This window comes from Peromyscus maniculatus, chromosome 7 (assembly GCF_049852395.1).
Source record: "Peromyscus maniculatus bairdii isolate BWxNUB_F1_BW_parent chromosome 7, HU_Pman_BW_mat_3.1, whole genome shotgun sequence".
Lineage (NCBI taxonomy): Eukaryota > Metazoa > Chordata > Mammalia > Rodentia > Cricetidae > Peromyscus > Peromyscus maniculatus.
In genome coordinates this window covers 51740804-51763792 of record NC_134858.1, presented here as the reverse complement: position 1 = coordinate 51763792, position 22989 = coordinate 51740804, and the positions used below count along the sequence as shown (strand labels likewise).

The window sequence follows — 22989 nt, the reverse complement described above, 5'->3', positions numbered from 1 at the left end:
CTGATAGGATTTCTGCACCTCGCCACCAAGAGAGTCCCCATGTTACAGACAAAGACAGAGCAGCCGGGAAGGTGGGTGACTTGGCACAGGTCATGTAGCAAAGCCAATCAATCATCCATATTCCTGTGGCCCTCCATCGAGGCCCTTCCAGGTGAGGAAAGCAGCTGTCCCCTCTGCCGAGGTCAGGCAGGTATCTGTGTTTGCTTCCTCCGTCTTCTGCCCCGATTTCTTCCTCCAAAGCAGACCTCAGTGGACCAGGTCCGCCCTAGCAGCGGGAATCCCCACTGTACAGTCTTTGGCTCCTGCTCTGGGCACAGCCCTATCCAGATGGAGACGCTTGCCACCCACCCACCCTCAGGGCCTTGGGCCTCCGCGAACTCCAGGTTCATCCAGAGCTGGAGGAGACTGGCTTTTTGACCTGGAACCCAGGTCCACTCAGTGCCCAGAGAACACAATGGCACCCAGGGCTGCGCGGTTCTGGAGAACAGCGAAAACTGGGCGTAGTCCCGACAGAGGCGTCCAGGCAGGCAGTTGAAGGCAGGTATTGCTGGTGAGATGGCTGGAGCTCAGAGGAGCTGTAGCCAGCAGAGGTCAGCAGAGACCCAAAATGCCCAAGCTTCTTCTGCGTGACAGAGGGCTTCAGGCCTGGGGCCCCATGCGGAGTATTTGAAAATAAAAAATAAGTAAATAAAAAGAAAGGGGAAAAAAGAGGAGGAGGAGGAATGTTGCTTGGGGTATGTGCGCACGTGTGTGTGGGGGGGAGGGGGGTTAAGAGCGCGCACACGCAGGGGTGGGGATGTCTTCTTGAAAGCTGGTGCACAGCAATGGCCTTCCTACTCAAGTCCTAGAGGCACCTTTTAAAAGCACCGACAAAAGACTAAGGATGTGATTCAGTTGGTAGAGTGCTTGAGGTGCAGGATTCCCTGGGTTTGGTTTCCAGCACCGCATAAACGAGGCTAGTGGCGCAAGCCTGCAATCCTAATGCAGGACAGGGGGGGTGGGGAGCTATGAAGTTCAGGGCCATCCTTAGCTACGGAGCCTGGGCTTATTTGCTTAAAAATCTAAAGAGCTAGTCACCTACTACATTTGCCCCCATGACTTAGGTCATTATACTCAGCACCCTCCCTACTTTTTTTTTTTTCTGAGACAGGGTTTCTCTGTGTAGTTTTGGTGCCTGTCCTGGATCTTGCTCTGGAGACCAGGCTGACCTCGAACTCACAGAGAACCGACTGATTCAGCCTCCCGAGTGCTGGGATTAAAGGTGTGCGCCACCAGTGCCTGGCTAGAACTTAATAATTTAATGTGCTGTTTTCCCCCCTGGCATTTGACCCGGTTTCTGAAAAGCATTCCTGCACAGTGAGAATCTGGGCATCCCCTCTGTCCTCTACCTCCTCTTCCCCTCAACCATTCCTGTACTCTGCCATTGCTGAAATAGCACACTCTTCCTATTTTTTTTTAAAGATTTATTTATTTATTATGCATACAGTGTTCTGCCTGCATGTATGTCTGCACACCAGGAGAGAGCACCAGATCTCATTACAGATGGTTGTGAGCCACCATGTGGTTGCTGGGAATTGAACTCAGGTCCTCTGGAAGAACAGCCAGTGCTCTTAACCTCTGAGCCACCTCTCCAGCCCAACATACTCTTTCATTAGAGATGGAAAAAAAGTTTTCCCACAGCAAGGAGAAGGGTGTAAAGAATGATAGAGTCAGAGGATGGGGAGGAGCGCCATGAAATGCTGACTCCTGGGCATGACATGGGGCACTGAACTCAGGGACTCATTACAGCTGTGGTTACCTGCACAAGATCAAGCCAGGCGACAGTCCAACATGGATGCGGAGGGACTCACGAGTGCCCACCCCTAGCTGAGGAGCTGCTGGCAGTTGATGGCTGCCAGGGTAGGGGAGTCATTTTTCATTGGGGGTTGGCCACGGGTAGGGTGCCCATGCTCAGTTGATGTCCCCATACTGTCTGCATGTGGACATCACTAATGGTATGTATGGATCATTAAAAAAGGGTATGTGTGTGTGTGGCTGGAGAGATCCATACATGTATGAAATTATGAAAGAGTAAATTAAAAAATTCTTTAAAAATTTATTTCCCCACCTTTTCCTATAGAAGATTGTAGATGTAACCAACCATCTTATTAAATAAGAAACACAGAACCAATGTAAAAGAGAAAGCAGAGAGGTCAGAGCTCAGAGCTAAAATCTCACCCTTCCTCTTGCCGTGGTCCTAGCTCTCCGAAAGAGAGCTATTTCCTGTGTGTTTGTCTTTTCATAGTCTTTTGTTCTGCCTTCTCATTGGTTGTAAACCCAAACACATGACTGCCTCGTCACTGTCTGTATGTACAGCCCCCTAGGTCTTAAAGGTGTATGTCTCCAATGCTGGCTGTATCCCTGAACACACAGAGATTTACCTAGCTCTTCTACCAAGTGCTGGGATTAAAGACGTGTGCCACCACCGCCCCACTCTTGCTATGGCTCTAATAGCTCTGATCCCCGGGCAACTTTATTTATTAACATACAATCAAAATCACATTTCAGTACAATTAGAATACCACCACAGAAGATTCCAAAGGCACCCTATAATAAACTACACAATAGGTAGACAAGCATCTGAAATTTTGTTTTATATTAATTTCAATATATTAGAAAATATATGTATGTGCATATAGATATATATCCTTCAGTTTGTGATTTTACAGATAAAATTCCTTAGGGTAAAACTAAAGCCCATTTTTAAGTTTTAAAAATGAGTTGAGGTGAATAAAAGTACTAGATGATGGGGAGACGGCTTGGAATAAAGATGGTTTGCACCTATGTAAATACCGGGTAGGCATGACTATAGACCTGTGAGCCCGGCACTCAAGAACAGGAAATGACAGATCCCAGGAGCAAGCTGCCTAGCGAGACTAGCCAGATCAGTGAGAGATCCTGCCACAATACAGGGGTAGGAAGCAATCAAGTGAAAGACACTAACCCTTCAGGCTTACACCCCCCCAAGCCCCAGGAGAATAAGGAACTAAAAAGAAAACTAGTTCCAAGGGCAACCTGACTCAGCCATTATTCAACCACCCCTGCCACAATGTAACAATGTAAAAAGATTTCTGTTAAGAGATGTGCTCAACTGTGACTGGGATAGTTGCAAGTGTTCCAGGAAGGACCACTGTGACCTTTGTGTAAACTCCACTCCTGCCCTGATACCCCCCTTTGAGGTTTCAGGAAGAATGTACATGTGGACGTGACTGTACTCACTCTGTGATCAGACCATGATCTTGTGGAACAAAATTGTATGGGAATTGTAATCTTATGGCTTTTGTGGGTTTTTCCTTTAAAAGTACCCATGTGATTGCAATAGGTGTGACTCTTGCTCTCTGGAGCTGAGTTAGCCCGACTGTACAGCCGCAATAAACCTCTTGCTGTTGCATCAACTGGACCGGAGTCTGGGTTCTTGGGGCGCCCCCCTCGAGAAGGTAGTACCCTGGGTCTGGGGTCTATCACAAGGAAGATAGCCAAACTTAACCTCTAGCTTCCACATGCTTGCACATTCAGCTGCACACACATGTGCACACACATGGGAGAACACACACACACACACACACACACGTGCTTTCATGCCACACAAATATATATATACACAAAAAAATTCTCAGTGATGTACAGTGGCAGAGGAAAAGTTGAGGAGGTAGCAGAGCCCAGCACTGGACATCCTGGGCTACCCAAGCAACCCTGTGCCGGACATTGAAGACAGGCGGACTCCATTGCCTTTGAGTTTTCATGGCTTCGTTTTGCAAGTTGTCTTTCTTGATCATTCCAATCATCTCGTTTTCCTCACTTGTGATCACACCTCAGATTGAGGCTTCATCTCAGTTATTCCACTTTTGACGTAGGCCTCCCCCTTTTACCCAGAGACACCCAGTATTTCTAAAAGGAGCAGTTTATCATGCCACAGTGGGCAGGGGTCCACGGTGCATCACTTTGCCACTCACAGGGAACTCAAAGTTCCTTCATTTGGCAAACGCTGGCATGGCACCTGTTCTACACCGGGCGCTCTTTCAACGTGTGGTAACCTGCCTCCCTGATCCACTGAAGTCAAACCTAGGCCCTGTCTTCATTAGGGTTTCCATTGCTGTGAGAAAACACCATGACCAAAAGCAACTTGGGGAGGAAAGAGTTTATTTGGCGTACATATCCTGAATCATGATCCACTGAGGGAAGCCAAGGCAGGAACTCAAGCTGGAACCTGGAGGCTGAAGCTGATGCAGAGGTCATGGAGGATCGCTGCTTACTGGCTCGTTCCCCTTGTTTTCTTGTAGAACCCAGGACCATCATACAAGACCCAGGACAATCAGCCCAGGAGTGGATTGCTCACAGTGAACTGGGCCCTCCCATATCAATCATCGGTCAAGAAAATGTACCACATCCTTGCCTACAGGCCGATCTAGTGGGGACATTTTCTCAATGGAGAGTCCCTTATCCAAAAATCTCTAGCTTGTGTGTGATGTTGACATGAAGCTAGCCAGGGCAAGCCCCAAGTAGATGGCTTAGATTAACCTTACAGATACCCTATGCATCCCCCCCCCCCCCCGATTGAATCTAATTTATGAATCAGGTACAGTAAAAGATTAACAGCTAATGATAACAAAAGTAGAATGCCTAGAGTAGTATATCATAATAGTATACAAATACAGTCCAATGCTCTCAAACGACCTCACATGTCTGTATGGTTTCTGGGAAAATTTGAGGTGACCAGTGCCTGTGCAATGGAGTGAGGTTAGTTATGCAGGTATCACGTGTTGGATTCGGTTGCTACTGCCTTCCTCCACCAGTCCTGGGGAAGATGTTCTGAACAGTGTGTTGGAATCCTGTTGCCATCCCTCTCCCTTCTGTCCCAGATGAGCATCGTCCCTGCGTCCGGCCCAATTATCATTAGCCATCTCAGTGTCAGATCAAGTGACATCACACTGCAATGCTTACCTTCTAGTTGCCCTCAGAACAGAAGACAAATCAAAACGTATGAATTCTTTTACTCTAGAATTTTCCCTTTCATACTTCTGGGCTGTGCCTGACGGCGGCTAACTCAGACTATGGAAAGGCAGATCTAGGATACGGTAAAGCCGCCGAGGCTGGAGCAGGAATCACGGAAGCACCCGTATCCAAGGAGCTAATGAAAGACACACGGTATGTCACAACGCTGTCGGCCAGGGCGGAGGAGGAAAATAATCAGGGTAGGAGCCGCTGGGGGAATGGCTTTCAGACTGGATGGTCAGGGAAGGCCTTACTTGGAAGGCGACACTGAAGGAGGGATCAGAGGAGGTGAATGGGTGAGTTGGTAAGCACAGAGGGAAACTGTTCCAGGCAGAGGAGGGGGTAAAGGCCCGGAGGGAGGAGTGTGCCTGGAGCTTTTCAGAGAGGCAAGGGGCCAGTGTGACTGCTGCCAGGACTGAGCTGTGGAAGCCAAGGTCAGAGAACAGAAGGCTGTCCCAAGTAAGAACTCCAGCTTTTATTGTGAGGAGGGAAGCCTCTGGAAGCTTCTGGAAGCTTCTGGCAAAGGAGCAGTGTACTGTCAGACCTGAGTTCTGATGGGTCCTTCTGGCCTTCCAGCCACACAGAAGTCATGACTCCAGCCTGTGGAGAGTTCACAGAGGCTCATGGGGATCAAGGCCAGCTGTCCACAGCGGAGGGCAGGCAGGCCCTCTACCCTCAACACATACCCCAATCCTCTCCAGGACTCCTCCTGTAACCTATGTGGCTCCTTCTCCCTTCCTTCTCCTGCCTCCCTCATCCCCAAAGCCTTCTAACCTGAGAGGGGAACAGGCTTCAGGCTCATCTTTCCCACCCAAGCATTGCCAGTACTTTCTGGACGTCACGGTTTCTGCCTTGGTTTGACCTGTTATAGGAGTTGGTAGTTAAGGTCAGAGTCTGGACCGTGGGAGCCCTAAGAGGGAAGGCTTGGCCAGATGGCCTCAAGAGGCCAGGTCACGAGACAAGTTAGGGGCCAGTAAGATGGCCCAGTGGGTAAAGGTTCCTTCTGTCAAGACTGATAGCTCGAGTTCTGTCCGTGGTAGAAGGAGAGAGCCAACTCTTAGAGAAATTGTCCTCTAACCTCTAAACACACACACACACACACACACACACACACACACACACACACACACACACTCACACCATACACACATGCATAATCATTTTTTAATGTAAAAACAGTACTTCTATAGAACGTTAATAGACAATACGTAGTTGTAAAACTTCATGAAAACGCAACTCCCAGGCTAGGGAGACGACTCAGTCAGGAAAGTCCTTGCTGCCCAGGCATGAGGACCTGAGTTCATATCCCCAGCACCCACATAAAAGCCAGGTACAGGGGTGCATGTCTGCAGTCCCAGCACTGGGCGGAGCAGAGACAAGCAGAACCCGGGAGTTCATTGGTCAGCCGGTCTAGCCAAATTGGTGAGACCCTATCTTGAAAAATAAAACGGAGAGCAATGACAGAGAAAGACACCAGATGTTAGCCTCTGGCCTCCACACACACCTGTACAAACACATATATACATACCATATACAGACACCCACATACACCCCCATACAAATACAACTATCAACAGCAAATACTTCTAGAGAGCATTAAAAGACAAAAGTTTGCCGGGCGGTGGTGGCGCACGCCTTTAATCCCAGCACCCGGGAGGCAGAGCCAGGCGGATCTCTGTGAGTTCGAGGCCAGCCTGGGCTACCAAGTGAGTTCCAGGAAAGGCGCAAAGCTACACAGAGAAACCCTGTCTCGAAAAACCAAAAAAAAAAAAAAAAAAAAAAAAAAAAAAAAAAAAAAAAAAGACAAAAGTTTATAAAGTTGTACTGAACACAACTAACAAGAGCAACTTTTTTTAAAAAACTAGTTTGAAAATTGAATACTTGTTTACAGATGTATCTCTCTGGTGACCAATGTCCCTTTTAACTACGAGGAGGCACGGCTCGGAGTGCATAGTCTTAGGGCGTGTTTGATTATCATTGCAGAAAGAAAATAGCCGTGATACATTTAGGGACAACACAAACTAGGAGAAGGTTAGCGTCCTCGAGGTTTGTAGGACACCGGTGATGGTGTTCTCCTAAGCTTTGCATCTCAGCTCTACAGTCCATGGCAAGCACCAGCCAGCACTACACAGAACACACACAAGTCCTCTGCTCATCACTCAGTTTCTCCTGAGGATCGAAGTGTGGAGTTTTGGGCTCAGTAGGATAATTGGGCTACAAGGGGACAAAAATAAACCAGTTTAGACCTGACAGATTGAGGGAGCAGGGCTAGGGATGAGACACACACTCACTTCCTGGTGTGAAAGTGCGTCTCACACAATAACAGAATACTTACTTACTTGAGACATATGCCAGGCTTTCAAATAGCAGGATTTGAAATGGCAGATTAAAGAAAGAAAAAAGAAAAAAAAAAACTGAATGGCATTAATTAAAATGAGCAGAAATGTCAAAAAAGTTTCACTGGCTATTTTATTTTATTTTAATCTATCTATCTGTCTGTCTGTCTGTCTGTCTATCTATCTGTTTTCCCGAGACAGGGTTTCTTTGTAGTTTTGGAGCCTATCCTGGATCTCACTCTGTAGACCAGGTTAGCCTTGAACTCACAGAGATCCACCTGCCTGTGCCACCTGAGTGCAGGGATTAAAGATGTGTGCCACCACCACCCTGCTAGAAAATGCTTTTTTATACAATATGCATTACATATAAAATAGCCAGTAAACTGGGTGGTGGTGGCGGTGGTGGTGGCGGCGGCGGCGGCGGCGGCGGCGGCGGCGGCGGCGGCGGCGGCGGCGGCGGCGGCGGCGGCGCACGCCTTTAATCCCAGCACTTGGGAGGCAGAGGAACCCTGTCTCAAGGAAAAAAAAAGCATTTTCTGCTCAATTTGTGTATATTAAACTTACATTAGTTCTGTAAACTTTTACAAAATATATACATTCAGACACATAGTCCTGTGTGTTTATAGTCACAAAGAGATGTTGTACTAAGTATGATAAGGTAACTTTTAAATAGATACTACAGTGCCAGGGATAGTGGAACACGACTTTAATTTGTCGGGAGGCAGAAGCAGGCAGATCTCTGTGAGTTCAAGGCCAGCCTGGTCTACAGAGTGAGTATCAACCAGGACAGCTAGAGCTACATAGTGAGATCCTGTATCAAAAAATGTAAAACATAAAAAAAATAGGTACTAAAATATAATTTTTAAAGATTTGCCTTACTTTTATTTGTATGTGTGTGTGCCTTTTTATATGTACGCATGCATATGGTGTCCAAGGAGACTAGAAGAGGGCATGGGATCCCCTGGAGCTAGAGTTACAAGCAGTTATAAGCTCTTCTGTGTGAGTTATGGGAATTTAACTCCAGTCCTTTGCAAGAAGAGCATTTGCTTTTTTTTTTTTTTTTTTTTTTTTTTTTTTGGTTTTTCGAGACAGGGTTTCTCTGTGTAGCTTTGTGCCTTTCCTGGAACTCGCTTTGGAGACCAGGCTGGCCTCGAACTGAGCATTTGCTTTTAATAGCTGAGGCTTCTCTCTAGCACCAAGATAAAATTTTAAGTAGTTAAAAGCCTGAAAATAAATCACCAGAAGACATAAACTTTTAAACAACAAAATACAAAAATCTCAATTTTTAAGTTAATTCCTTTTTTTAGATGTTACTTAGAACAAAATAATCTCTTTGGGCTAGAGCAGTGGTTCTCAACCTTTTGGGTCAACTGACCTTTTCACAAGGGTCACCTAAGACCATGGGAAAGCACAGATATTTATTTACATTCTGATTCGTAACAGTAGCAAAATTATAAAGCAGCAACAACTGTAATTTTATAGTTGGGGATCACCACAGCTGGAGGAACTGTGTCAGAGGGTTGGAGCATCAGGAAGGTGGAGAGCCGCTGGCTAGAGAGATGGCGGTGCAGACCCTGCCATGCAAAGCTGGCGGTCTGAGGAAGGTGGACAAGAAGAACCAACTCCACAAAGTTGTCCTCTGACCTCCCATGCTCCATCCATCCCCTCATAGTAACGATAAATAAAAACACGTAAAAGCCATTACCCCTAAGAAAGCTTTGTTGCTTTAGACACAAGAATCGGGCTCTAGTTGAACACTGGTACCTTTGCATTAGACACAGACATTTCCTTAAACATAAGAATCTTACTTGATCAGCTGTCACTCTGTGGGCTTTTACTGTTTGTTTTTGACAGGGAGGATATCAGTTTCTCTGTTGTACGTGTCTCTGCCTTAGTCTAGATTTGTGGTGGAGACAGGCCTAATTCTCCGAACAAGGACAGAATGACCCAGTAGTATCCACTACATGATATATTTGTTTCAAGATGTCCGAACACTACAGGCAGCTACTCACAGACACAGACCGCCTTGTATTATTCCCGTTCTCCAACAGGGGTATAAAGCACCCAGCTATTTGTCAAGCAGCCAACTCTATCCTCCTCCTAGATGTTTCAAAAGCCAAGCACCCGTGGAGTTCTTCCTCTGCCTCCGCACAGTTCTCCACAGTTTATGAAATAGATAATGGTGGTTGAGAAAGAAAAGCCTAATTTTAAAATGCAATCTTTGGGCTGGCAAGATGACTCAGCAGGTAAACACGCTTGCTGCCAAGCCAGACCACCTGAGTCAGATCCCTGGGATGTGTGTATGACGGAAGAGAGTGCCCATTCCTGAAAAGTTGTCCTCTGGTCTCCACACACGTGCTGCATGCCTTACTTACCGATCTGTTGCCATGACAAGACACCTTGACCAAGGCAACTTACAAAAGAAAGCGTTGGCCAGGCGGTGGTGGCACATGCCTTCAATCCCAGCACTCGGGAGGCAGAGGCAGGAAGATCTCTGTGAGCTCGAGGCCAGCCTGGGCTACAGAGTGAGTTCCAGGAAAGGCGCAAAAACTACACAGAGAAACCCCCCCCCCCAAAAAAAAAAGGAAGAGAGAGAGAAAGAAAGCAAGCGTTAAGTTGGGAGGCTTGCTTATGGTTTAAGAGGGTTAGTCCATTATCACCATGGCCTTGGAACCTGGCAGCAGCAGGGCTGCTATAAGCTCTCAGCTTACAGCTTATCTGCAAGATGGAGGCAGAGAAAGCAAGCCTGGAATGGGTTTTTTCTTAATTGATTTTTTTTTTTTGAATCGGGGTTTCTCTGTGTAGCTTTACACCTTTCCTGGAACACACTCTGTAGCCCAGGTGGGCCTCGGACTCATAGAGATCCTCCTGCCTCTGCCTCCCAAGTGCTGAGATTAAAAGTGTGCACCACCGCTGCCCGGCTAATTGAAATATTTTTTTATTACACTATATTTTGATCATGGTTTCCCCTCCCCCAGCTCCTCCTGGATCCTCTTTGCTCCCCTGCCCACCCAAATCCACACCCTTTCTTTCTCTCTCTCATTAGAAAACAAAGAGGAATCTAAAAGAAAAATTAAAATAAGAGAAGATAAAATAAAAACAAACAAACCAGAATAGGGCAAAACAAACAGAGAAAAAAAAAAAAAAGAAAAAGTACAAGAAACACAGACTGAGATACACACACATTTGCACACACAGGAAACCTATAAAAACAAAACTGGAAACCATAATATAAAAGCAAAAGATCTGTAGGGTTAAATAAAATGCCCTGACAAGGCTTTATGAACCAAACAAACAAAAACCTCCAAAAACGCTATCGGGACCTGTGCAGGCCCAGTGCCCGCTGCCGGCGTCTGTGAGTCCGAGTGTGCATCGGTCCAGTTGTGCCTAGAAGGCCTCATTTCCTTGGTGTCCTCCATCCCTTCTGGCTCTTACAATCTTTCTACTTCCTCTTCTACAGAGTCCTCTGAGCCCTGAGGGGAGGGCTTTGATGGAGAGCCCCATTTGGGACTGAGTGTTCCAAGGTCTCTCACTCTGCCCACTGTCCCGTTGTGGGTCTTTGCATGAGTTCCCATTTTCTACAGAAGAAAGCTCCAGTGACGCTGGCTGAGCAAGACACAGATTGGAGTGTAGCAGAAAGTCATTAGCAGTCATTTTGCTGCTACATTCCTTTAGCGGAACAACTGTAGGGTTAAATAAAATGTCTTTGTTTTTCTTCTAGTTTCGTAGTCTCAGGTTCATGGCCACCGGAGCAGCATTGAGCACGGGTTCCATCTCATGGAGCGGGCCTCCGTGCCAATCAGACAGCGGTTGGTGGCTCCCACGACTTTTACACCACTGTGGCACCCGTGTGTCTCACAGGCCGATCACCACTGAAGTTCACAGGCTTTGTAGCTGGACTGGCGTTTACTTTTCTCCGTCGGTAGTGTCCAGAGCACTTTCCAGTGAGAGAGTAAGACAAACTCCATTTAAAAACTTTCATTTTCGCTGGGCGGTGGTGGCGCACGCCTTTAATCCCAGCACTCGGGAGGCAGAGCCAGGTGGATCTCTGTGAGTTTGAGGCCAGCCTGGGCTACAGAGTGAGATCCAGGAAAGGCACAAAGCTACACAGAGAAACCCTGTCTCGAAAAACAACAACAACAACAACAAACAAACAAAAAACCCTTTTATTTCTAACAGTACTAAGGTAGAAGCTGAACCAAGTTCCAGAGACAAAAATAACCAGATAGGACCCTGGTCAAGGTGACCCCTCCAGGGTGGGTAGGCTGCTGGCCAAGAAATAGTTTTGAAACTAAAACAAAGGCTCAATCCATCGAAGTCTATAGTTCTGGGAGAGTCTCCAAATGTATTTCGTCTTCCGGAGTTCTGCTACTGGCTAACTGTTCTTGCTAACTGAAGTATGTTGACCCCTCACTCTGAGAGCTCAGGGCTGTCCTCTTTCACCTGCATAGCCAGAGTGCTGGACGCGGACCAAGCCCTGGCTTGCTTACTGCTAACAAACCCCTTTGTACTTGCATCGGATATTGGCTCTGTGGTGGTCTTGCTCGGGGGCGCTCGAGATACGAGCACAACACCAGCATCACGAATACTACTCAGTAGGGGTAAAGGCGCTAGGTAGGCTTCTGCTTGACTTCTCCATGTTCAATGAGTTATGTCTTCATCAACAGGACCTTGCTATCAGTTTGTAGAGAGTAACCAATAGCCTGGGTTGTCTAGGGGTTTCCACTGGGTCTCTTTGTCCAGCGGCTCAGTTAGATGTAATTCACTTCTGGCACTGGAGGTTTTCATTGGTGGTGAGAGATGTCTAGCTGGGGCTTTGTCTCCTTTTTATTTGGTGATTCCATTTAAGATTTCTGGTATGGGCTTTTGAAACTCAAAGCCACCTCACCCCCTCATCTCCCCCTGCAATGACACACCTCCTCCAACAAGGCCACACCTCCTAACCATTTCAAAACAGTTCCACCAACTAGAAAACAACACATTCAAAGATATGAGCCTATGGGCGCCATTCTCATGCCAGCCACAGCGTGTGCATATGCACTTGAATACACACACACAGTAAAAAAATTTAAAAATGCATTCTGGGCACCCACTACTTACATTCTAAATTTTTGAAAGGGTGAATTATGCTCAACTTTTAACCTGCAAGCATTTAAGAATATTTGCAAAGACCAAAATATTTTTTGTTTATTTTTAAGTACTTTCTTCTATACCAATAGCCAGGTGATGGTTTTCATTAGTTTGTCAAATGAAAACTTGTGAAATTGCTCAGTTGCCTTGTGATCTCTACTGGAATCTTAAATCGTACACACACTGAGTAAGAATTCAAGACACACAAGCATGGCAACATTTAGAAAACCCTTCACAGGTAAACTAACCCAACTTGTGGTCCTGTAGGGAGGGTAACGGAACCAAAAAGCAGGCCGTGTGAAGCACAGAGAACTCATTTCCAGAAGCTGGATTGTAGAAGGGAGCTTTTGCTTTGCTTTTTTTTAACTTAGATGCTTTTGGAGTTGACTCGTACACCCCATGAACTGTAGCCAGCCAGCACATGTCACTTGCAGAAGTCATTTCAATGGCCCAGCAGCTAAAAGCACTGGCTGGTCTTACAGAGGACCCAGGTTCAGCTCCTAGCACCCATATGGCAGCTCGTGACCATCTGTAACTCCTGTTCTAGGAAATCTGATGCCCTCTTCTGGCCTCTGCAGACACTGCATTCCGGAGATTGATAAACTTCTAACATGCAGACAAACACTCATACACATAAAATTAATATTTTAAAAGAGAGATAGATGCAGAGGCCCACGGGCTAACGGACGAGGGGCCTATAGGCTGCTGTCCACCAATGCTCCCTTTAGAAGGACAACCAATGAAATGAACTCAAACTGAAGATTTTTAAACTAAAAATGAGAATTCAGCTCAATAAGCATATTTTTTAGGGTTTTTTGTGTCATTTAATATTTATTTTATCTTATATGACCTCAGAGCATTTTTCCCACTGACGCCTTCCCAATCATCCAACTCATTCCTCACCTACAATTTCATGACATGGTGGTGTTAACCCACCTTCATAGTGGCAGCTTAGGCTAGGAGACATGGAGCATCTTGGTCAGGATCACTCAGCTCCCAAGTGGAAGAACCACGAGTTGAGCTCAGGTCTGAAGAGCATCGAACTTTCACTGTCTCCGTGGTTCCCACAGTCAGATACAGATCTCTGTGAAGGCCAGTGGTCGGGGGAGCCAGGGAGGAGCCGCACAGTAAGAGATGTCGCTAGCTACAAGGACACGGACTTCTCTGCTGCCAAAGGAGTCGCCACGGGAGGGTGGGAGGGTGGGGACACATCAAAACTCCAAGCTCAGGGCTGAGGAAGCAGCTAAGTGGGTGAGTGTGCTTGCCGAACAAGCATGAGGACCTGAGTTCAGACCCCCAGAGCTCATGAAAAACCCCATCCTGTGACCCCAGCCACGTGGCGGGCAGGGCAGAAAGGAGAGGGTGGGTGGGACTTGCTGGCCAGCCAGCCTAGTTGAACCAGTGAGCTTTAGGTCTCCAGGGAATACGGCAGAAAGAAACAGAAGGCGCCGGATACCCCCTGGCCCTCACAAACTCCGACACCCCTGCACACATGTCCCAAGCACAGGTTCATGGACCACTCATAACACACGCTCTTTCTAACCAACTTCTGTTCTCCTGCCGCCACCCGGAATTAGCCTAATTTACCCAGAGCCCAGAGACCAGGAAGTCCATGGATGACTGGCCTAATTTACCCAGAGCCCAGAGACCAGGAAGTCCATGGGTGATTGGCCTAATTTACCCAGAGACCAGAGACCAGGAAGTCCACGGGTGGAGACTCCCAGGGTTAGCCCTCCTCCTCTTGGGCAGCAGTCAGGAAAGTGGACAGAGGGACTCTGGCAGACAGAAGAGCCACCATGGGGCTGTATTTATTTTGCAAGAGGAAACTAAATTGCCATTTTCCAATGTGGCTAGAGCAGCTTCTCCCACTGCCTGGTGTTTAGTTACTGTGTCCCAGCATGGACTTCCTGTGGACACATTTATCCTCTGTCCCCAGGTGACTCTGAGACTCAGTTCTCCTCCGCCCCTCTTGGCATCTCTCACAGGGGCTGAGATGCAGGCCACTGCCTGCTCTGGGACGTAGGGCTGACCGGCCCTGTTGCCTCCGATGTTCCTCTGTGGCCTTGGCGAGGCACTCTAGGGCCTTATCACTTCCCAGGGTCCCTCCACTCTCGGGTCTCACTTACCTCTCCTGGTTCATTTATCCGCCAGCAGTAGAGTTTGTAGGGCCCTCCACAGTACACTATGGATTCAGATCCACAGCCTGGTACTAAACGCGTGTTTCTTTTTCCTCCTCCTTGTCTGTGTTTTAGATGTCCGCCCAAAACCTCTGACTCTCATACCTTAAACTTGACTTTTCATCTCCTTCCCCTGGCAGATGTCAAGGCATTTTTCTTTCTTTCTTTCTTTTTTTTTAAACCACTTCTCATGTTGTTTTTCTCTCAAATTATAATATAATTGTTCTCAGGCTTCTTTCTGTGTCTATTTCTAAATTTTCTTACAGACCCACAAAGGGAACGCTGATTTCCCCAATAACAACAGGAATTCCTGCCCAAACCTCCTGTACACAATTTGCACTGAGTTAAAATTTATCTTTCCCAAACTAGGGTCCAAACAGAGCTTCAGAGAGGGGCCTTATTTGGAAATGGGGTTTATGCAGGTGTAATCAGCTAAGATAAACAGGGTTGTGATGGCCCTCGTCTGATACTTGGTGCTCTTATACGAAAACGGAGGCTGAGGGGACGACAGCCCCGGGGAAGCAGGGGGGTACAGCCACTGCACCTCAAAGCCAAGGAAGACAGACGAGCAGGAGCAGCGGCCTGCAGAAACTAGGTGGGTGAGCAGTCTTCCTGTGAGCCGTGGAGGGAGGCGGTCCTTTCACACCTGGATTTCAGGCCCCTGGCCTCCTGAACTAAGAGAGAATGCCTCTCCATTGCTCTAAGCCATCTGGATTGCAGGTTTTTTTGTTATGGCAGCTGTAGGAATGAATATATAGTTCACCTTAGAGGGGCTTTCTGGTATTCAGAGACATGCCTGCCCTGCGCATTTCCGGCCTCTGTTCATGGCTGCCTGCCAACTAGCCTTTCCTCCTTTCACTAAAGGGGCAAATCCTTGCTTGTGTTTAGGCGTTCCTGAATGGCCCCATTTTGGGGTTCCCTGTCATGCCTACTCTAGTGCAGAGGCTCCTATGAGCTATATAGTAGTCCCCCCCACACACACACCCCATTGACTGTCTGCTTTCTTGTCCTCCCCCAGTACCGGGCTCCTTGAGAGCAGGAGCTGCGGACTCTCCTGAAGTGTCCAGTACAGGATCTGGAGCCAGGGGGCTCCGGGCAAACCCTCTTGGGTCGCATCCATCTGTTTAAGCTGAGGTGGCAGACTGGGCATTGGGACTAGCAGCCATCTCCGGCTCAGGGTCTGGATTTGTGGTGGGAACCCCCTCTGCTCCAAAGTGTCCCTTTAAAGACAGTGAGGAGGTTTTCTGGGGGCCTAGAATTCCCGAGCCCATTGGCTAGACCTTCTGGGAGAACCCGGGTCGATTTGCATAAAAATGAAGGCCGGCTTCATTGAAATTCTCCTCATCTTGAGTACAGCAAAACCAGGAAGAAAAGGAAAGTTTTCATCCGGAGCAACTTCACTGCCTAGGAACATTCTGAGCTTCTGAAAATAGGGAGGAAATGGGGCCCTCAGGGTCACTCCAGGCACCGCCTACCCCTGCCCCATGCCCGCCCCCGCTGCCCACTCAAGGCCAACCTCTCACTGTGGGAGACCGCGCTGTCTTCGGTGAATGCCCACAGCAGATGCCACGCAGTTCTGAAGCGGGATACTGCTGCCTGTCCAGGAACTCCAACATGCCCAACAGCAGAGATGCCCAGCAGCAGGATGCCAACGTGGGGACCACCCAAGACAACTCCCAAACCAGGTGAGTCCGAGTCAGGTCTCAGCATGTGGAGCTGAGGGCCCAGTTCATTCTGCCCTAGGACCCCAGCAAGTGACTTGTCTTCCTGAGCCTTGGTTTCTTTACCTGATCTCTGTGATGGAAAAGGAATGGGACTGGGACACTTGTCCTTGTCCATTTAATGTGCCTGTTCCTCTAGTGGCCATAAGAGGTTCGATTGAGGAACGAGCCACGCTGCTGTTAAGAAAGAAGGTTTCAGTCCACGGGCTTGTTCCTCTGTGTCCCTAGGGTTGGGGGTGGAGTGGTACATGGCATATGGGGTCGATGACGGATAAGTTCAAGGAAGTGCCCATGATCCCAGCTCCAGCCTGCTGTATGACCTTGGCAAGTCCCTGGTCCTCTCTGTCAGTACATGAGCAGCGGCTGAAGTTGTCCAGAGCCACTGATTTGGGGGAACTGCGTCTGTGCCTCATGAAGGAGTAAGAAATAGGCAGAACACAGAATAGCGGAAGACAGGCTCAGGGACAGCAGTGTGCTAAGTGGCTAGATTGTATACCAGGTAGTTCAAGGCTAAGTGCCAAGGTCTGAGCCCTTGGTGATAATGTGCAGAACCTGCAAGGGTTTGAACAACAAGAACATGGCCACTGTCCTCATAGGGGCTATGCAGAAAGAAAGGTGGGGCGGATGGGAGGACATGCTAATCTGCTCCATGAGGTCCTCTGGACACACTCGCCAAGCCAGAGTGGGCTGCTGTTCACCCAGAAGCAGTACCCCTTCCCCCTGGAGGGGATACTATACTGAAGTCCATGTGTCAGGTCCCTGTGGACAAGGACTTGACCACTAGGGAGGGAGCTGAGTGTCTGAGTTGATAGGCCCTGGGTCTGCTTTGCTGATAATACTGAGGTGGCTAAACCTGGGGGCCATCTCCAGCCTGGGCAGGGAAGGACTCTGTTATGGGATGGAGCAAAGTCTCAGGGCCCTGCAGGACAGACAAGGACTGGAAGCCAGGGTTGGAGTGCCAGCTCCACCACTTTCTTACTGAGCCACTTTGGGTAAGTTGTTGAGAACCTCTCTGAGTTTCCATGTCTCCCTCTGCGCAATTGAAGATGAACGGCCTGACCTCCCTTGACCTTGATCATAGATGGCGATGTCTCCAGGGCTGCAGGTTAGCACACCACAGGCACAGAAACCTCAGAGCAAACCCACCCCAGGGCATCTTGGCAGCAGGCTGCAAAGCTCACGGCTTGGGCTCTGGTCAGGCTCTACTCCTGACTTACCCTGTGACTCAAGGCGAGACATACCCGCTCTGAGCCTCAGTTTCCCCATCTGTCTGCCAGGGCAGGTCACTGTACCCCAGCAGCCTTGCAGTATGGCTTCAAGGAAAGGCCATCAAGCCCTCATTGGAGTCACTGAAGTGCCACAGCTGTGGCCAGGGTAGCTGCTCCTAGGGTAGGGATGGTTCCAGAAACCTTTCATAGGCGGAGAGACCCTTGCTTCCTCTTTCCTCCCTCATGTGCGAAGGAGTTGCTGGTGGTGGAGGAACAGGCATTGGGGTACCTAGGTGTGGAGAGGACCCCCCAACCCCAAGAGCCCAAGATGGAAGATAGTCCAGGAGGCCACAGCAAGCCAGGCAAGAAAGGCTGTCCTCACAGATAAAGCTTGCCAAGGATGGCAGGGAGGGATCACTCCATCTCAGGGGCACGCTAGCCTAAGAGGAACAACCAGATTGGAATGTTACCAAAGGTACAAGTGTCCTTGGCATTGGGAACACACAGAGCCTTCCAGTTAATGAGGTGTCTCCCAACTCCCACTGCCCACTCTGCATAGTACAGAAGTGTAGCTGGCCTTTGTTTTCTTCATGTTTTGATATCTCTATTGTTCTCCTCTGTTTTATTTATTTATTTATTTTATTTATTCCACTCACCCCAAACTACTTCTTGTTGAGCCTTCAGGAATTGCACTGAACACTAGAGAATATCATAGACTACAAAGCAAGTCTCTACCGTAAGGAGTTTACATACCGATCAAGAAGACAAACATATTTATAAATAATTATGCCATGAGTCATTAAACTGTAAGTTTAATGATAGAGACCAAAGAGAAATTTTAAAATGCAAAGAAAAGTGCTGGTGTGTGTGTGTGTGTGTGTGTGTGTGTGTGTGTGTGTGTGTGTGTGTCTCAGTGGTAGGTACTACTTTGGATTTCATGAGGACATGGGTTCTGTTCCCATTGTGTGTTGGGGGTGTCTTTGGGGGGGGGGGAAGCGCTGGTAAGGTGGCTCAGTCAGAAAAGTTGCCTGCCACCAAGCCGAACAGTTTGAGTTCAATCCCCAGAAACCAAGAGAAACAATTACTGCAAGTTGTCCTCTGACCTCCACACACACATTCCCCCAAACACACAAATAATTTTTTTAATGTAGTAAAAGAAAAAAAAGGGAAAAGAGAACGCTACACTTTAAATGATTAAAAAAGTCAATTGTTATGCTATATTTATTTTATCACAATAAAAATGGTTTTTAATGTTGGTAATTAAAAAAAGAAACAGAGGTGATGTCACAGATATCCGACTTTGTCTTGGGGACTGAAGGAGACTTTAAATCTGAGCCCTGTAAGGTCAGCAGAGTTCTATTAGGAAGAAGAGCTCTATAGAAAAGTTAGGAAGGACCTTGGTGTTCAAGGCCAGTGAGAACGATAATGGCCACAGGGAGTCAAGGTGTCAAGAGTCTCCTGGGAACAGTGCCTACCTGGGAAGTCAGAGTCCCTGCGGCAAACTAGGCCTGGTCCCAGATATGTGAAATCCGATCTGGATGTCTTCAGACTAACCCAGGCCAGCTCTGGGTCCGTGCAGAATTCTCGGTTGTTAGCCAGGAGCAGCAGAGGCCAAACAGGCTCAAAGTCAGGAGCTGGGACCAAAGTTAATCACTGTATCCCCAGGCAAGCCCTTTTAAATGACAGACACCCTCCATAGTCTTACCATTCTGTTACTCTGCCCACACAGAATCAATCTACTCAAACTTTAATACCTCCAGGGAAGGAGAATGTGCTGCTTAATTTCATCATCCCTGTAAAGGGCAGGGGTGGTATGAGGGAGTTCTGTTTCACACCCGGTCTTCAGGAGACCCCTGTGGGGCAGAAAGGATGGAAGGGCCAGACAATGAGGCTGTGGGGCTGTGGAAGGCTATCTTCTAGGCATTAAGTGACTGTCTCACTCAGGAGCTCAAAGCAGCTGGGATTACCTGCACAAGGTTGGACCCATCAACATTCATTCATACATGAGGGAGGGGCTCATGGGGCCTGGCCCCTCCCCCAGGTATTAACTGGCAGCTGATGGCTTTGGTGGGAGTGGAAGCCATTGTCTTTAGGGGTACAGCCACTGGTGAGTTGTCTATGCTGACCATGTCCATGTATGCAGCCCTGCCTAAACTCAGTGGGTCATGAAACAAAATTCATGATAACATGGGACTGGAGAGATGGCTCAGCGGTTGAGAGCACACACATACTGCTCTTGCAGAGGTTCTAAGCTGAGTTGCCCATACCCAGGGCAACTCCAGCTTCTAACCACCACAGGCACTGGCACATATGGACCCCACCGCAACAGGCACATAATTAAAAATAATAAACATAAACCTTTAAAAAATGATAGAGGGATGGGCACTTGTTGAGAAGAGAGACCTGGGGCAAGGGATGGCGATAAGATAGGGTGGGTGATGACTGTGACCAGAATATATAAAAAAAAAAAATGTATGTATGTATGTATGTATGTATGTGTATATATATATATATTTGCCAAGGAATAAATTAATTAAAAATTAACAATTAATTAATTGAAAGAAAAAACATAGTCTCCTGGATCCCTTGTTGTGGCTCCTGGCAGAGCTGTGTGTGGAAAATGCTTAAGAACAGGGCTTACAGAGTGCTGGGAGCCACAAAGGCCGTGATCACAGGAGAGACGTCTGGGCCTTGCTCCCCAAACTCCTACCTGTAGAATGTCCCTCTGAAGACTTGAGCGGGTGGGTGGGGCTTTATTAATGGGGACAAATGTCTCATACGGTGAAACATGATGACTTGTAGCATGAGGACTTCAATGTGCACACCATACGATCAACAACCCAACTGGAATACAGAAAATACTGACCACTCCAGAAAAGGCCTTCCTGGGCACCCATTGCTCTAGATGTTCTTGCACACCATGTGTGTGAGCCAACCCACGCAGACTGTACCCTCCTGATGGTTGAGATGTCATCTGTATCGTTAAGTGTTTCAGTAGTACAATCCTTATTCTTTGGATTGTCAAGCGCATTTCTGCTTCTTTGTGTGGATACCACAATGTGCTTTATTCTTTATTCTGCCGAGCGTCACTCGAGTTTCTTGTTTTACTTGGTGTATGTCACACCACCACTGCCATCCTGAACTGCTGTCACCTTCTTCAGAACATGTGTGATTGTATTTAGAGTCCTCCTGGTAATACAAGACAAATTTCCTGTCCTGGGGTCCTTACCCCATCCCCACCCCACCCACCATCAAAATCGTATTCACAAGTTGCCGGTGACTAGGATGTGGATTACTATACTGGCATTGACTGGAGACCTTAGTTCCAGACCTTAGTTGCCAATGGCCCTCTCTATGAACTACCTGAGTGTCCTCACAACATGGTGGCTGGTCATCAGGGCTACTAGGGATGTCTGAGAGTCATCACTCACATGTCTGGAGCCTGTGCTGGGAAAACTCAGTGTGCTGAGAAATGACCCTCTGAGACTCTTTGGCATGTGAGTTTCTATGTGTCTTCCCTGAGTGATGTCACCATCATGCCTTCCAGGTAGGTAGATCTCTGACATAATGGGTCAGGGATCCAAAATCACCTGCTTTGAGAGAGTCAGGTGGAAACTGTTGCTTTTTCTGACCTAGCCTTGGAGGGTAGGCACTTGCCTACACTGTTTGTTAGAAGCCAGGCATTAGGCTAGCACTTATTAAGGGGTGTGGGTGGGATTAATTAGACTTCGTCTACTGATGGAAGCAGTGTTAAGAATTTGCAGGATGACCAGGCATGGTAGCACATGCTTGTAATTCCAGCACTCAGGAGGATGAGGCCTGACGATTGTGAGTTCAAGGCAGACTGGGCTACTCAGGGAGACCCAGTCTCAAAAAAGAATTGGCAGACATGACTTCAACCTGTTACAGCATTTTTGTGACAAATCCTCCCATCTTTCATTTGCAGAAAAAATATTTTACCTTCCTTTTAAAGGTGAAGGGAATTCTGGCTTGAATCCAAGGGTTTTCTACAGCCATGCTGACATCTCTGATCTCCGCTCTCCCAGGGCAAGTGGCCAGCCACTCCGCTCTTGCTCCCTTTCTGTAAAGTGTCCTTTCCCCGGCCCTCTGTTCCTTTTCAAATACTCTTTGCCCTCACTTTGTTTTGTTTTGTTGTGTGTTCTTTCAAGGAGTTTCATGAAGGGTTTAAGTGTGATTTTTCTTCCCCTTTTGTTAAAATCCACCTGAGGATCAGTGACATGAAAGTTCTAGACTTTCTTGTGGAATTTGTAAGTTAAGGTTTTTTTTTCTTTTCTTTAAACCAAATTTTAAAAATATGGATATGGTTTTTTCAAATCTCTCTCTCTGTCCCATTCTCCCTTTCTTCTTCTCGGGAATCCCAGAAAAATGCATGTCAGAGCATTAAATAAGTGTATGTTAAAGTATTTAATAGGTTGCCATGAATCTATTTTATTTTTAAAAATACTATGGCTTCATTGAGATAGAGTCACAAACATAAAATCCACTTGTTTAAAGTGTACAGTTTGTTTGGTGATATAGTCAAAAGGACATGTAACCATCACCACAACGGAGTTTAGAATATTGTCTTTGCCTGCACCCATCAACCCTTTGATGCCTTTAATCTGAGGAAACCACTAATTTGTCTCTACAGAGACAGTCTATAGAAACGAGCTCATATATGTATGACCTACTGCGGCTGACCTCTTTTTTTTTTTTTTTTAAGATTTATCTATTTATTTATTCATTCATTCACTCATTCCTTTATTTATTTATTATGCATACACTGTTCTGCCTGCAGGCCAGAAGAAGGTGCCACATCTCATTACAGATGGTTGTGAGCCACCATGTGGTTGCTGGGAATTGAACTCAGGACCTCTGGATGAACAGCCAGTGCTCTTCAATGCTGAGCCATCTCTCCAGCCCTGCGGCTGACCTCTTTCACCTAGCATTAATGTTTTCATGATTCAGTCATGATGTAGCATGTCTTATTGTCTCCTTCCGTTTGTACAAATGTGCATGTGGGGTGTCCGGGTGACAGGGTCTCACTGTGCTACCCAGGCTGGCCTTGAACTCAAAGCAATTCTCTTGCCACAGCCTCCCAAGTGCCAGATTAAATGTTTGGCGGTTTTTCATTTCTTTTATGCCTAAATAATATCTCTTTATATGTCACAACTTGTTTGCCCCTTCATCCCTTGATGGGCACTTGGGTGTTATAATTATCAGGCTGCTATGAATATTCATGTCCAAGTTTGGGTGTCAACATCTAGTTTCATTTCTCCTGGGTATATATTTATGAGGGAGTTGCTAGGTCAGATGAAATTCAATACATAGCCTTTTAAAGTTTTATTTTCCTGTTTCAGACAGGGTGTCACTATGTAGCCTTGGC

The 22989-nt window shown here is 47.3% G+C and overlaps 1 protein-coding gene across 2 annotated transcripts in view; it reads left to right on the top strand.

Annotated features, from left to right (window-relative positions):
* The first annotated feature begins 15084 nt into the window (after positions 1 to 15084).
* Acsbg1 (acyl-CoA synthetase bubblegum family member 1) overlaps positions 15085 to 22989 on the top strand; it is a 60538-nt gene continuing 52633 nt past the window's right edge. Inside the window, exons 1-2 of one of the 2 annotated variants that reach the window (XM_076576301.1) lie at positions 15085 to 15269; positions 15693 to 16359. In XM_076576301.1, the coding sequence (XP_076432416.1) occupies positions 16115 to 16359 (245 nt within the window). In that variant the 5' untranslated portion in view covers positions 15085 to 15269; positions 15693 to 16114. Of the gene's footprint in view, positions 15270 to 15692; positions 16360 to 22989 lie in introns of those variants that run through there. The other variant, XM_076576300.1, reaches the window with a different exon arrangement.